General features: G+C 33.0%; 1 protein-coding gene across 11 annotated transcripts in view; it reads right to left on the bottom strand.

Moving 5' to 3' along the window:
- LOC143223589 (uncharacterized) overlaps positions 1–13,899 on the bottom strand; it is a 42,245-nt gene extending 28,346 nt beyond the window's left edge. For 2 of the 11 annotated variants that reach the window (XM_076451728.1, XM_076451721.1), the window contains exons 1-3: positions 13,419–13,642; positions 10,126–10,408; positions 8,093–8,217 (exon numbers count right to left, since the gene is read on the bottom strand). Coding sequence is in view for 6 of the 11 variants with exons in the window: in XM_076451721.1 (XP_076307836.1) it covers positions 8,093–8,217; positions 10,126–10,196 (196 nt within the window). In the remaining 5 variants the exon portion in view is untranslated. Of the gene's footprint in view, positions 1–4,717; positions 5,227–8,092; positions 8,218–10,125; positions 10,409–11,752; positions 13,362–13,418; positions 13,643–13,662 lie in introns of those variants that run through there. The other 9 variants (XM_076451732.1, XM_076451726.1, XM_076451723.1 and 6 more) reach the window with 8 other exon arrangements.
- Between the last annotated feature and the right edge of the window lie 402 nt (positions 13,900–14,301).

Genomic DNA, 14,301 nt, shown 5'->3' with positions numbered 1-14,301 from the left:
TCTAGTTCTGCAGAAGAGAAGGAAATATCATACTCATTAATCTGTGAACAGGAACCCAACATCCACATGATGTGAATAATAAAGATGTCCCTGTACTGTAAAATATTCCACTAAAAGCCAATGAGACAGCAACCACCCCCCAGCACTGTAACCTCCTCAGTATATGAAAACTTCCAACAGATAGCGCAAGATAAAGAACTGTAGTAACGTGCATGATCATGCACTATGACCCACAATATGGTAGTATTTCATATGAATCTGAGTAAGGAAACAGAAATACTAGTAATAGATGTGTGAGAACTTATACTGATTGATCCAACTCTTAACCCAAAACCCAGCCATCAGAAACGGACATCCATGTAGAGTAGGATGAGTGATCTCAACTGATGGGGTGAAGTGCAATTTTGATTGTACACTACAAACCTACAATTTTCACTTAGTTGTACCCATTCAGAGAAGGAACATAAGGTTGAAGGAAATCTCATCATCTACACTAGCAGAACACCACCACCCTACACTCAACTGAATGGATTAATTACTGTTTGTATCATACATTACTATCACATTCAGGAGGATACCTTCATGGTCCACCATCAGCAGCTTAGAACAGGAAAGTGGTAAGAGCATCCATACTCCACCAGAAGAAAAAAGGAGAGTCAACAATGGAGTCAGAGCAATGGGAGACCATGAAACTATTTTGAAAGGTAGACCATTCCTAATTTATACAATCGAAGGGATGGGAAGCTATCCCCTTCTACTTCACCCATGAAGTCTATGGGTTAGAGTGATCCAGAATGCATGTTTGAATGAAATAAATATATCTCAAGGAAAGCCCGTAAACAATCTTGTGGAGCAACCCTATCTAAACAATGTGCATTTATTAGCCACAGAAATTTATTTCTTGAGTCATCATGGCCTTACCATGTAGAATTGACTATTTATACCTGGCAAGGCACCAATTGCTAAAGAGTGAGATCCATAAAGACAGAAAGGGATATGTCCTTGATAAATAAGAGATATCTCTACAAAAGTTAATATTTACCTAACTAAAATTGTATTTGCAAAAATACTTACTACACTGACACTATAGCTATATCTCAATCTCTATGGTTTCCATTTTTTTGTCCATCTAATGCCCAACTAGAATGCTTTAGGCAAATTGTAATTTGCAGATTTCTCCATCAACTTCAATGCACCCTCTGTCTAGGTATTGTATATGAGCACTTCTCTTAGATAATGTAATCGCTTTTTCACGACATACACCAGCTCTTAATGGGGAGGCAGGGCAGGAGAGTGTCAGTGAGGAGTAGGTATTATTGGAAATACATTTTCAGTTTAGGAAAATGCTAAGTTCCAAAACATACTTACCATCTGTTGACACTATAGCTAGAGCCCCATACTGAGAAGGTAGAGGATTCAATACAGCCATGATCCATACAGAAAGTATTTGTACAGAACAGGAGTGTATCAAGAGAAAAATGGTTCAAGGGTAGTGGAACTATACTGCATCCAGAGCAGGTATTCTCTTCACCTGGAACTTAGTTCCTACATCAAAGGTGGAATAGAATATGAGTAATCATCAAAATAAGCCAGCCCCATACAGATAGCCAGAACCTGAAACAGCTATCAGAGGAAAGGTATACAGATACTCTCATATTAAAGCCAGAAAGGCAAGAAGCCAATTATGATAAAGAAAAATGTAAATGGACTTTATCAGTTTGAAATTATAACATCTCTGGAACTCCAGCAAATAGCATAAGATGGACAAAATGAGCTTCCTGTAACTCCCTAAGAGCAGAGGATGGTAAATGAACCCTTTCTAACAAAGCATCTTTACCCAACAAATCTCAGCAAGAATCCTGCTAGGAAACCAAGGAAAGAATGGAAAAAGAAGATCTGACTGAGGTAGATGTCAGGGAAATCCTCAAATTGTTGAGGAAAATGCTGAAAGATTTCACACAAAAGTTGAATGGAAGATAAATATCTCACAACAGTTATGAAATTAAGATAGATTTCAATCTATACTCCTGTAGGTGAAAAAGGAGGGTCATTCATTGAGAATCTACAACAAGAGGAGGAAAAAACCAAAACCAAGAGGTCATTTGCCATGCTTTCTGTTGACAAGAAATGAGTAGAGTGTAAAGTAATACCCCAAAACCTCATAAACCAAAGTAATCAACTAAAGAAAAGGGGCTTGCAGTGACTGATCAAAATGATCCTCTGTTGAGGTTATCCTGGTGAAAGAAGGAGACAGAAAAATGAGTCTGAATTCTTACTAGTCATTCCAGATCATTTAAAATAGTCACTTCAGAACCCCTAAAAGAGACACTGTCTATCTGCATTTATGTCTCCATTTCCCAACAGATCTTATCACAGAGAGCTTTGACTGTGAGTAACCCCCTTCCCTGACTACAGACAAACATCAAATAGCAGAAGTGGAAGAAGTCTCTCTCTTTTTTTTTTCATTTATAAATATAAATGAAAAGATAACCATAGAAATGCAAAACTACATTCAAAATCACAATGTAAATAATAAATAATTGCAACACTCCTGTTGATAGTAGCTTTGTTGAGAAAAAGTGATTACCTTATCTGAATGACGTGTTTATATACAGTACGTAGATAGAGTGTGCATCATAGTTGGTGGAGAAATTTGCAAATTAGAATTTGCCTAAGACATTTGAGTGGGGTACAAAAACTGGAGCAAGCATTCTCATTGCTTAGAGTGAAAACCCTAGAAATCAAGAAATGGCTATAGTGTCAGCAGATGGTAAGTATGTTTTGGGAAGGTAACTTACCTAGTCACTGTCTCATCAAAAAATTAGATGCAGGTTATAGGGAAGGTGCCTGATTGAAGTAAAATCACCAGGAATTGATTACAGGAAAAAGAGGCAAAGAATAAAAAGCCAATCAAATCAAGAAACAAATCGAAAGGGTAAGGAAGGAAGAAAAAATAAAAAACACAGGAATGGTGCCAGAGAATGAAACAGTATGAAAAGTAATCAACAGAAAGAAACCTTGAAGTCAATGAAGCAACCCAGAGTGTATACAGGACATAGAAGGCCATCCATATCTTACTAGGAATAAATGTGAGAGAAGGAAGAAAACAAAAATGAAAAAGGGAATAACACACCACAAGAGTCACCAAAATGAAGGATGGAAAAAAAATCAATCCAAAGCAAAAAGAACAAATTGAACTGAAGAAGTTGAGAAAACCAGATGTATCAGCCAGGAAGGAGTAATCAGAAAAAACTTATACTGAATGGCAAGGATGAACCAAATCACCAAGGGAAGATGACAAATGGGATGAGAAATAAAGGTGTAAACAAGTCTTAATCTTGCCTGAATACACTGACAGCCAAAGTAAGTGGAACAAGAGATGGAGACATACAGACCTGAAACAAGCTGGAAGGGCAAAGTATAAAACCAGTTCCCAATCTCACATTGAGCAAACCTGACACAGCACCATGAGGGACAAAAAATTGGAATGTGAACATAAGAATACAAAACACTGACCTTGGGCATCTATGGTCCTGGAGAAATGGTCCATCTGTGTGTCATAAAAGACAATATGGTAAAAAATGGAAATAACCAAAAAAATAGACCATAAGTCATGACTAAAGGTGAAAAAGAAATAAACTCAAGACAAGTGAATGCCACACCCCAGTAGATCTACAAAATGAAGAAGTTATGTGTGTAAGGAAAGAACTGAAGATGGCAACTGCATAAACTTGAAGGTAAGAAGGAGGAAGATATCACATGAAACAGATAAAACACATCAGAAAGAAGATGCATTGCAGTTAATACCAGTAACAGAGGCAATAGGTGAAGACATTGTTTAGAAAATTTGGCTGGAGAGAAAGGGATAAGACAGAGATTTGAAATACAATGAAGTGCAATAAACAATGTGCCTGATGGTAAGCTAAGACAAAATGAACCAAAAAAGTCCAGCATGAACCGAAATGTCTGGAGAAAAATTAGTATAAAAAAGTGCTGAGGTAGATCTAGCAGACTATGCAATAGAGGCCTGAAAGAAGACTGTGCTGACACCAGATCCAATGATTCTCATAAACAAAATTTATTGTAAGAGGTATAAAATATAACTAATTACAAAATTAAAAAGTTATTATATTTTAAAATTAAGTTAGTTATATTGACAATAGAAATTTTGGTGGATAGTATTTGTTGAAGAAACAATATATTTAAACTAAAATTTATGATTTAACAGTAAGATGAATGACAGATGAGTCAAAAATAACAAAGACACAAGTTAAGCCTAATGTGACATTGTAGGGCAAAAGGTATTATTAAATGTTAATTTTAAAAACCATAACCTAATAAGAAGTAGGTACAAATCTAACTAAACATATGTTATTGAAACCAAAGTACTATAAATAATAATATTAATATCAAAATTATTCAAAAAGCAATAACAGTATAACAAGCTTATCTGACCAACACCAGCATACCATATTCCAAACATGTGTGCCCCAAACTTGAGCCCTGATGAAGATCAACTCCTATAATGATTAATCTCATAAAAGTATTAAAGCTGACAATTCTTTAGTCAGTTACCACCAACTGAAGCCTGAGTAACTGTGCTGAAAATAAATTATAACATTTTCAAAGAGGAAATGTAAGCTTTGATGAAAACCAAAAAACTGTGAAGAACAATGAAGTTACCGCTTGAAATAAAGTACAAAAAAAATATATTTACCAGAAGATGAAAGAACTTCTAAACAAGAAGTGATAGTTTGATAGAATTGAGTCAAGAGTGTCACACCCCTACTAGTGAAGACTTGTTGGATGATGGCTTATATGCTATATGCAGCAGAACCATGTTCATTGTGGGCTAGATGAGAGCTCAAGAATTGTGGCATGGAAAAAAAAAATTGAATACAGAACAAGAATAGATATTTATGCAAGCAGAGGTAATGGACCTTATAAAAGTACAAAGTTTCCCTTTCCAAATTTCTTATAATTTCTGAAAGTCAGTTTTCCTAAATGTTCATGGACATGACTATCAAGTTTGCAACTAATTTCTACACAAGTACCAAATTTAGTAACTATGACTGTACAGCTGTAATACCAAACATATCCTCAGAATCTTTATCTATCTGCTTCATGCTATCTAAAATCCATGACGTTTTCTGTATTGTCAAAATGTTTTTTCACTTTTATCATAATTAGTAAACATTCTTAAAATAATAACTAAAAATCAACTATGCCTTTTTTTTTAAACTATGGTCATCAACATATTGCAAGGCCTTACAAGTAACATATTTGCCTACCAATGACAAAACAAAGCAACAAAACCAAACATTAAAATATTCATAAAGACATTCATATTCTAATAGACATGATGGAGATAATCTACTTTGAGCTTTTATCATGGTAGCTTAAATTGGGTTTGGAATATGAATCCTGACACCAACTAATCCTATTACTTAGATATTTTTGTTACACCATCACCCATTTGACATTATCCAAATCCTTAACAATTCTAAATGCTTGATTTGCAAAATTCTATTTCTTCTTTACAACAAAGAAGTGTTCAAGATTTTAAGCCTTTCTCCGTGAATATCTTTTTAATAAGAACTCCACCTCTGATGCAACTATTTAAATGTGTGTTTCTGATTAACCTACTCAACCATATGTATTAGTCAAGGAAGGTAATATGTAACATCAACACTATAATCTGACAATAAATTTACAATTGTACATTGCTGCATGTTCCACACAGGCTGTGCTCTAGTTTGTGATGTACAAATACCAATAGCCTACTCATCCATTTCTCTGCATATGAATTTACAAGCAAGGAGAAGCAACTTTTATTTAATAGCAAAGAAGCAAACTTTTCATTGTTGTTTAATCACCACAAGGCAGGGCCACAATATACCATTCTTTTCTGAAATTGAAAAGATAAATTGCTCCTTGCATACTTCCACTAACTGTCATTGAAATAAAATGAATGCTTATACTGGACAGAGCTATTCCTTACATGTCCTTTAAATTATCTCACAATAATAACAGTCCAAAATACCTTTTTATTTCTCCTAGTCTTCAGTTGTTTCTCTCTCTCTTTACCTTCTGGAAGGAGGGATGCTTGAAAAGTGTTGGCACAGCTCCTTCTACTAGATATTGTCCAGGTTTTGTACTCATAAACTCAGCTTGTAAATTCACTTTGAAATAGTCTGGGGTGAAACATTTCTCACACACAATACTATTTCTACCAAAAGAAATTGTCTTAATTCTATGTCCCATATCTAAGTTATGTAGCCATTTCTTTGTTAATTCAATGTTTTTCTTGATTCTTCCTGGGATCTAATGGTGGCTTATGAACTTGGTGAAAATGTAATCCCTTGTTATTGCACTAGTTATTAGTACAACAGTATACCTTACACTCAGCCATGTTTCTTGACAGATGTTAAGACTTTGAGCTAAAGTGGCCTGTACAAGAATGTCACACATTAAGGAAGTTTAGATTCTGTGACAATGGAAATCCTAAGAAATCACAAAATATATTGGCTTTTGCAGTATTGTTAATAACTTCTAGGGTTATATTTTCTCTTAAAGAAACTTCTGAAGAGCAGCAGATAGTGCCAATTTCTCAAATCCTGGTTTATGGTAACATTCGACACGTTTCACCTGTCTTCTTTCCCAGGAACTATTTGCATGATGATTATGGTTCTAAGTTTTTGGTGTTTGTTTCTTGCTAGCCAGGGTAACTGCTTTTAAAGTTGTACGGAACAGTAATTAAACCATATACATGATGTGAACCAGTCGTGGAACAGTAATTAAACCATATACATGATGTGAACAGTAATTAAACCATATACATGATGTGAACCAGTCGTGAAAGGAAATGAAATTCTTTGTGTTACATAACTTAAACAAGATTTGTTTTGTCAATTTCATTAGAGTTTCTGGATAAAAAAGTAAAATTTCTGTGCTTAGGTTCCCATTATTAAAGTGATAAAAATAAATGAATAAAATCAATCTAAAAATAATTAGAGATGGTGGCTTTGTTTAAAACAGGCACAAATACACTAGTAATATCCGAATAACAGTTTTTCTCATATTCACTTACAAAAGAAAACCAGTTAAGAATCTGTTAAAGACAGGTAAATTAATGAAAAGCAAAAAAATGAAAATGAGAACATAAATCATGAGCTCTTACTACATAAACAGAATAAAAACTGTAAAACTGGCTAGATCCACTGTTATATAAATCCACATGTTCTACTTGATATTTGACTAGTGTGTGTCAAAAGGCAGCAAGAGTATACCAAAATAATAAAGTTCAGTAAAGAGTGTGTTATACACAAGATTAGAAGGAAAACTGGTTAGCTGTGGAGGTACAGATAACAAATGACAATCAGATGGCTTATACATGATGGTCAAGCAAGGTGAGTTCATAGAGTTGTATCTTTAACACTAGAACTTGCACTCCAATTTTAGCCAATGAGAGATGTAATGCCATCACTGGGAATCCAAGATAGCATCCAAAATGAGCACTAAAGCAAGAAACAAACACGCATCCACAAAAGTACTGTACAACTGCCATAAGCCTTTTCATGAATTTGACTGTTAAACATTTACTCATAAAATAAATATAAGCAATTCTTATCTCAAAATCATCAGTCTACTGATGCATATTCCTGATTTTGAGGTTCTGTTCTTTAACAATGTGTAAAAGGTTTGACACTGTTGCACCTTTTCTCTTCACTTTCTGTCTTTTATGTGCATCTTTAGGTTTCTGTTGTGAAACACTCAGTCTGCTTACAATAGAGGCAAGGTTAGCACAGTAATCATGATTTGGTGACCTTTGCTTGGTCCACAAGCAACATGGGATTGTTTAGCTTTTGTTGGCCCACCACCATCTAAATTACTTTGTAGCAGTTGCTCCATTTTCTGTTTGTGTAGCAGATACAAAGAAAACACAGTGGACACAGCAGACTAATGAAGAGCAAGTTTACTGACATTGGTATCATCTCTGGAATGAATGCCTGAAACATCAGTTGCAATTCATTACTCTAAAATCATTAGCAAACAAACATGGTTACTTGCACGCAGAATATGGTAAACTTACCTATGATATGATCGTTCTTCAGAAAGTGTTCATCACATACCCTGTGGTTTACAGTAGGCTTGTAATTGTCTCTACTGATATTCACCAACCATTCTGTGAGAAGGTCACGATTGTCTAGAGAAAACCTGATAAAAAATGCCAGTTGTTAAAGTATATAATTTTGTTTATTTTTCAGTTAATGTTATCTTTTAAATGTAAATTTCATTACCTAACTAGCTTGATAGAGTTATGTCAATATTTACCAGGATAATTTAATTAATCAACACTGGAGAAAGGTATTTGAAACAATTAAAAGTATTTTCAGAGTATGGGCTAGCTTACTTAAAGGTCTGTCTCTAACTATGGATATGTTAGGTGACTTTCACATTCAACTTTTTTCTCACAAATATGATGTTGCAATTATAATCATGACATTGTACATGGGTACAAGGTAGCTCTTACTAGACAATGTACAAAGAGCTCACCAGTTTGTAGTAGCTTTATAACCATTGTTAACACCTATAAAAGTAATAATTGGTACTATACACTACAGTCATTGAATATTGGATTAAGAAATGAGAACTGACATCTTAACAAACAGATATTCTTGTCAATAATATTGAGCAGTCTAAGCTTTAACATTTTGTTTAACATCAATAAAACCTCTATTATTAAGACTTTAGGATCCTATATAACTGGTCAAATACCACTTGAAGTTTACAGAGAGCTTGAACAGGTTAATTATAAATATACAACACTTCAATAAGCTTATGTCATCATCAGGAATAGTGTTTTACACAGACACAAGAATATATAAACAGTATGGAATAAAGAGGCCACATAAGTGGAGACTGTTTAACAGCTAAGTAAAGGTATCTTAATATCCTGAGGTGTTGGTTTAGAGTAAATGTTTGGTTCAATTAAGATAGCTTCTTTTCTTTTATGTTTGATTCTTCATTTAAAATTAGTATGTTATATAGATTTATTGTTTTTATTTTTTAATTGCAATGATGATAACGTGGGAAAATTTATTACATTCAGTGAACCTGGTTTACAGTTTCTTCAAGTTTCTATGATATAGAACCTGGACAGTTATTGCATGTTATTTTATAAACAACATTAGTACTAGATGATTCCACATCATATTTACTTAACAATGATTTTTGTTTAGGGTTGGGTTTTTGAGTGAATTTAAAGTCAAAAGGAGTTTTATGCTTAACGGTAAGTTTTCTCCAAGCATTGATTATTTTTGAACTGATATGATCAATGAACAGTAAACAGTAAGGTTGTGCTGTCTGGTATATTACTGTCATATCTGTTTGTGAGTTATGTTTTGAGGTTTTTTTGTTCTCATAATTGTGTGAAGTTTTTAGTAGAAATTTGTTTGTGTGAATGAAGGAACACCTTATAAAGCTTATTTCTTTATTTTTGTAATCAGCTGAACAAAGTTTTAAAGCTATATTAATAAGATTTCTAGTATACTTGGTTTTGTTTGGATTCATGGGCAGAAATCCAGGGGATGTAGAGGCCTGTGTAAGTGATGACTTTGGTGAATTTTGAACTTTGTGTTGGATATAATTATCTCAAGGTCAAGAAATGACAAATATTTTATATGAATAATACTCAAAACCATTGGTTCATGTAATAACGTTTCTTTCACTATCTACTCAAGCTACCACCAAAATGACAGTAAAAAAAGGCAAAGAAAATAAAAATCAATTTGAAAAAACAACAACAACAAAAACACAAAACAAATTACTCAAACAGGTAAAGTAAAAGTCCTCCATTTTAGGAATGGTATAAAATGACAAATTCTGAAACAATATTAATAACAACTTAATCATGAACTCAATGGGTTTAAATGATTTCAATAACTGATTTAAGCTCACACTAAAATAGAAACCCTTATAACCGGAAGGCTTTCGAAAGGTGGATTTTTTTAACCTTGTTTTTACTACCTAGATTCATATACTAAAAAAAGACAGTACATTTGCAAAGCATTTGTAGTTTTATTTGAAATTACAGTCAATAAATTGGTGAAAAAATATACTCACTTGTGAAAAGAGGCAGCCTTCCCCTTCTTCTGATGATTTGAACAGCCGTAACAGACGCAGCTCTCTGGCATTTCGCTTTTTTTCCCACATGGTTAATTGTAAGCAGCACAGCAGAAATCTTTTGACACATATCTGTTTTGGTAATGGTGCTGAATTATCTTTGCCACAACAGGGTCACATGACAAGTGTGCACTCTAGTGTTGAAGGCATAACTCTGTCGGTCAGTTGTGCTAGTTTTTTTTTCCACAAGAGAAGTAAGTGTGTGAATGGCAGACAGGGTGAGCTAATAAGCAATACAGATAGTAAACCACTCATATGATTTATGATACAAGTTTGTTTTTGTAAAGTTAAAGAACAAAAATACAAGAAAGGGACTTAAATAATTTCTAAATCAAACTTGTGAACTTTAATGTCTATTCATGATGACAAGAAACCTATTTGAAGTAAACATGTATTTTCAAGATGGTTGGTTTGGGTATAGCACTGTAATTGAAATAAAAGTACAGAACAATGTTTCAACCTTCTTAGGTCATCTTCAGGTTAACAAAGGTTAATGTCTATTGTTTGTCACAGAATTGAAGAGAATTTGTAATATACAGTTAAACTACAATTCTGTATTTTTGTTTTTGTTTTACCAACAAAATGCCTCAATACCTTACGTTTATTTTGCAATAAACTGTTTAAAATAGTTAGGTCTAGTTGATTTACATTTTTATAACCCATTACAACTATAAATATTAAACACAGAAAATAACTCCACAAATTTTCCAAATTATTCTCCAGGTTTTTGGACTACCTTTAGTTACAGCATTCTTCAACAAATATTAAAGTGCATGAGCACAGGGTGTGTCTCATTATGTCAATAATATGCATGTGCATTACTGCACACTTCTACATCACAACAGAGGATGAATGGAAATGGTGGTATCCATAATCTACCATTATGTGAAGGTAAACTACAAGCATTTAACTGGAGAATTTTGATAATGAATTTTTAAACATCATTAACTGAACTTTTAGCATCCATTTACAGCTTTCATTTGTTGTTGTGCCAACTTCGGAGTTCCTCTTTAAACTAGAAAATGTTCTTAAAGTAGATGCACATCTTTATGTATTTTTGTACAATTTTATACCATCAATAAATTTAACATTGTAATGCCCATAAAGTTATTAAAACTGATGAAGACAAAATGTCTCAAATCTTCCAAGAAACCCCTCAGATACATCCACCTAATTCAAAAATATTCAGTTATCATAATGCTTCATGAATTCTATTTAGAAAGTAATTAACTATCTACTACCCATAATTACACAAAATTCCATGAATAAAGAGCCCATAGAACATTATCACTTAATTACAATATACCCATTTTCACAAACTCTTACTGAATTTTGTCAAAGAAAAAGCTATTTTTCCCCTGTTCAAATAACAGTATTATCCAGAAATTTTCAACTTACTTAAATATTTAAACTGTTAACCTTTTCATATCTGTTTTAAGTTTATTGTTTTTATATAGGCTGAAGTTAGGGCCAAATATACCAACATATAGCAGAGTATGGCATCACAGGTAATTGCAACTATATTGTATGATACATTAACAGTTACTAGTCAAAAGGGTAAGTATACCTAACAACGGTTCTTCCTGCTTGGATCAATCTTCCACCACTGCTGTACAAATCATGTTCCTGTATAAGAATTAATAGTGCTAAACGATAGACTGGCCCATCAAACATGCCCTTACTACCACTGATGGTAAGGCATTTTATGTACTGCTGTGTGTAGAATGAGCCTTTTGGGTTTACAAAACACAAGCTAGGTTTGTTACGTGTTTCTATCTTTTGGTACGTTTGTATGGTGTTCAGATGCAACTGTGAGCACTGATTCAGCCGTAAAGGAGGTTATAAGATTGCAATGAGCTAGAACTGTGAGGAAGAAGTGGTGTTGTTGCACTGAATGATAGTCTATCGTGTCCTGGTGTCCAAGCAACTAGCACTGATCCAAAAATGGTAGTGACACTTCTAGGCAACTTGCAATGACCTGATTATTTCTTAGTCTTATGCAAAGTGTGTAAATAGATGATAAATTGTTACAGAAGTTACGACTAGAAATGCTGAGATCTGCACCTAACCAGAGTTTAAGAAAGGATTTAGTTAATTTCCAAATATGTTACAGACACTAAACATGATTTTTACAATTCTTTTATAGTGTATATGCATATCTTGATATTTATTGAACATGTAATACATGAACATTTCAGTAATTCTTAGAAAACTGGGATGCTTTACTAAATAACTTTCATTTATTCCTCCAATAAGTTCCACAATGCATTTAATTCAAACTTTTCAAGTATAATTATTATTATTACTATACTTGTTATCATCATAATTTATGGTGTGCATGAATTTTAGCAGTCAGAAAATTATTGAGCAATAAGTTTCATAAATATAAGCAATAAAACAATGATATAGGCATTTGTATAAAGTGTAGAGAATAGGCTATGGTTTATTACCATTGTACGCTATGGAAAATATTTACCTGCTTCTCATGAAATGAAATAAACATGAAAATATTAATAATAAAAAAATCAGTATTTCATATTTTATTTAAAAGCTTAAGATACAACGAATCATGCAATTTCAAAAATAAATTGTACTAATTATAAATCTTGTACAAAAACGGCAAAAAAGCAACAAAAAAACAACTAATTAACAAAAACGTCAAAAACGTAGGCCACCTGTAAAGCAGAACCCTATAAATTTGACTTCTCAGTATTGCTATTAGTAGGAAACCAATTAATAAGTTCGCTGATTACAAACGCAACAAATACGATTAAAAATTATCAGTAAAAACATTCAACACGGTACATCACGATTAAACATTACCAAACTGAAATGTGAACGATAGTTTGCACATAATGTTGCAAACGTATACAATACGCTAAATAGTGTACGATATAACAACTAATTAGGCCTATAAAATGCCATCAGGGTAATTAAAATTCAAGAGTAATAATGAAAAACTCTAACACAGCATATTCTTGCATTTCTAATAATTTATTTACATCTTTTTCTAATTTGTTTTAATATTTTTAAACACAAAGCTATACAATATACTATCCATGTATATTGAAACCCAGATGTTTGCACTTATTAACCATCCGACTTTCCGTTGAATCACTGGTGGGCTTATTTATACCATGGTTAAAAATAAATATAACATTATTTCCTACGATATTACTTTATGGTATACACATATCTCACGTTCAAATATTAAAAATATAAAACAATGTTACCTGTCATCTCTGTCAAAGTATATTTAGCCTTAATCTAACGTGAGGTGATCACACACATTACAGTGAAATATTTATTAAGTAATTATAACAAAGGTATACAGAACACTACAAATAAGTGCGATATATCAGTTAATATTGGCACTATAATAATAAGCAATTTGCAATTTAATTCGTATTTGAACATGGAGGATTTGTTTGAAGTCAAGCAAGAAGGTATATTGTAAGATATCTGTGCTCTGCCTACCATGAGTATTGAATTCGATTTTAAGTATTTAAGTCCGCAGATATACCGCTGTGCAACTGAGGGTTCAATACGGAGTAAATAACAGACGTAATTTATCTGCATTAAGAAACGTAATTGTTCATTTTAAAAGATCTCTGAAAAAAAAAACGTTTTAGAGGATAATATATTTAAACCATAGAGAATTAGTTTATCAAATGTGTGCTTTCTTATAGCAAAACCATATCAAGCCCCAGATTTCAGCGTTGTAAGTCCGTAGACTTACCGCTGAACTAGCGGGTTACCAGTTTATTAAATGTGAGCCAAAACTTAAATGGTTATTTGTTAAACAATGTGCTAATATTTATTTAAAACTGAACTATATTGTAGCTTGTCAGCATTTTCGTTTGCCATGCGTTTCTATCATTTTATATCATTATAATACTATTGTTTTATTACAAATTTTAAATTTATTCATCTGTATGTTGCTGTAAATTATTTTTTTAATGTTTCATTGTTTTGTTAGCTAGAAGAAGCTGCATCTTAAGAGGTTTGATAATATAGGCCCACAACACCTAGAGGGAAGGCAGCTAGTCATCACCCCCCACTGCCAACTTTTGAGCTACTATTTTACCAACGAATAGTGGGATTGACAGAAACATT

The sequence above is a fragment of the Tachypleus tridentatus genome, chromosome 8 (genome assembly GCF_004210375.1).
Source record: "Tachypleus tridentatus isolate NWPU-2018 chromosome 8, ASM421037v1, whole genome shotgun sequence".
NCBI lineage: Eukaryota > Metazoa > Arthropoda > Merostomata > Xiphosura > Limulidae > Tachypleus > Tachypleus tridentatus.
Note: the sequence above shows the minus strand (reverse complement) of the source record. Positions and strands in the feature narration are given on the sequence as shown.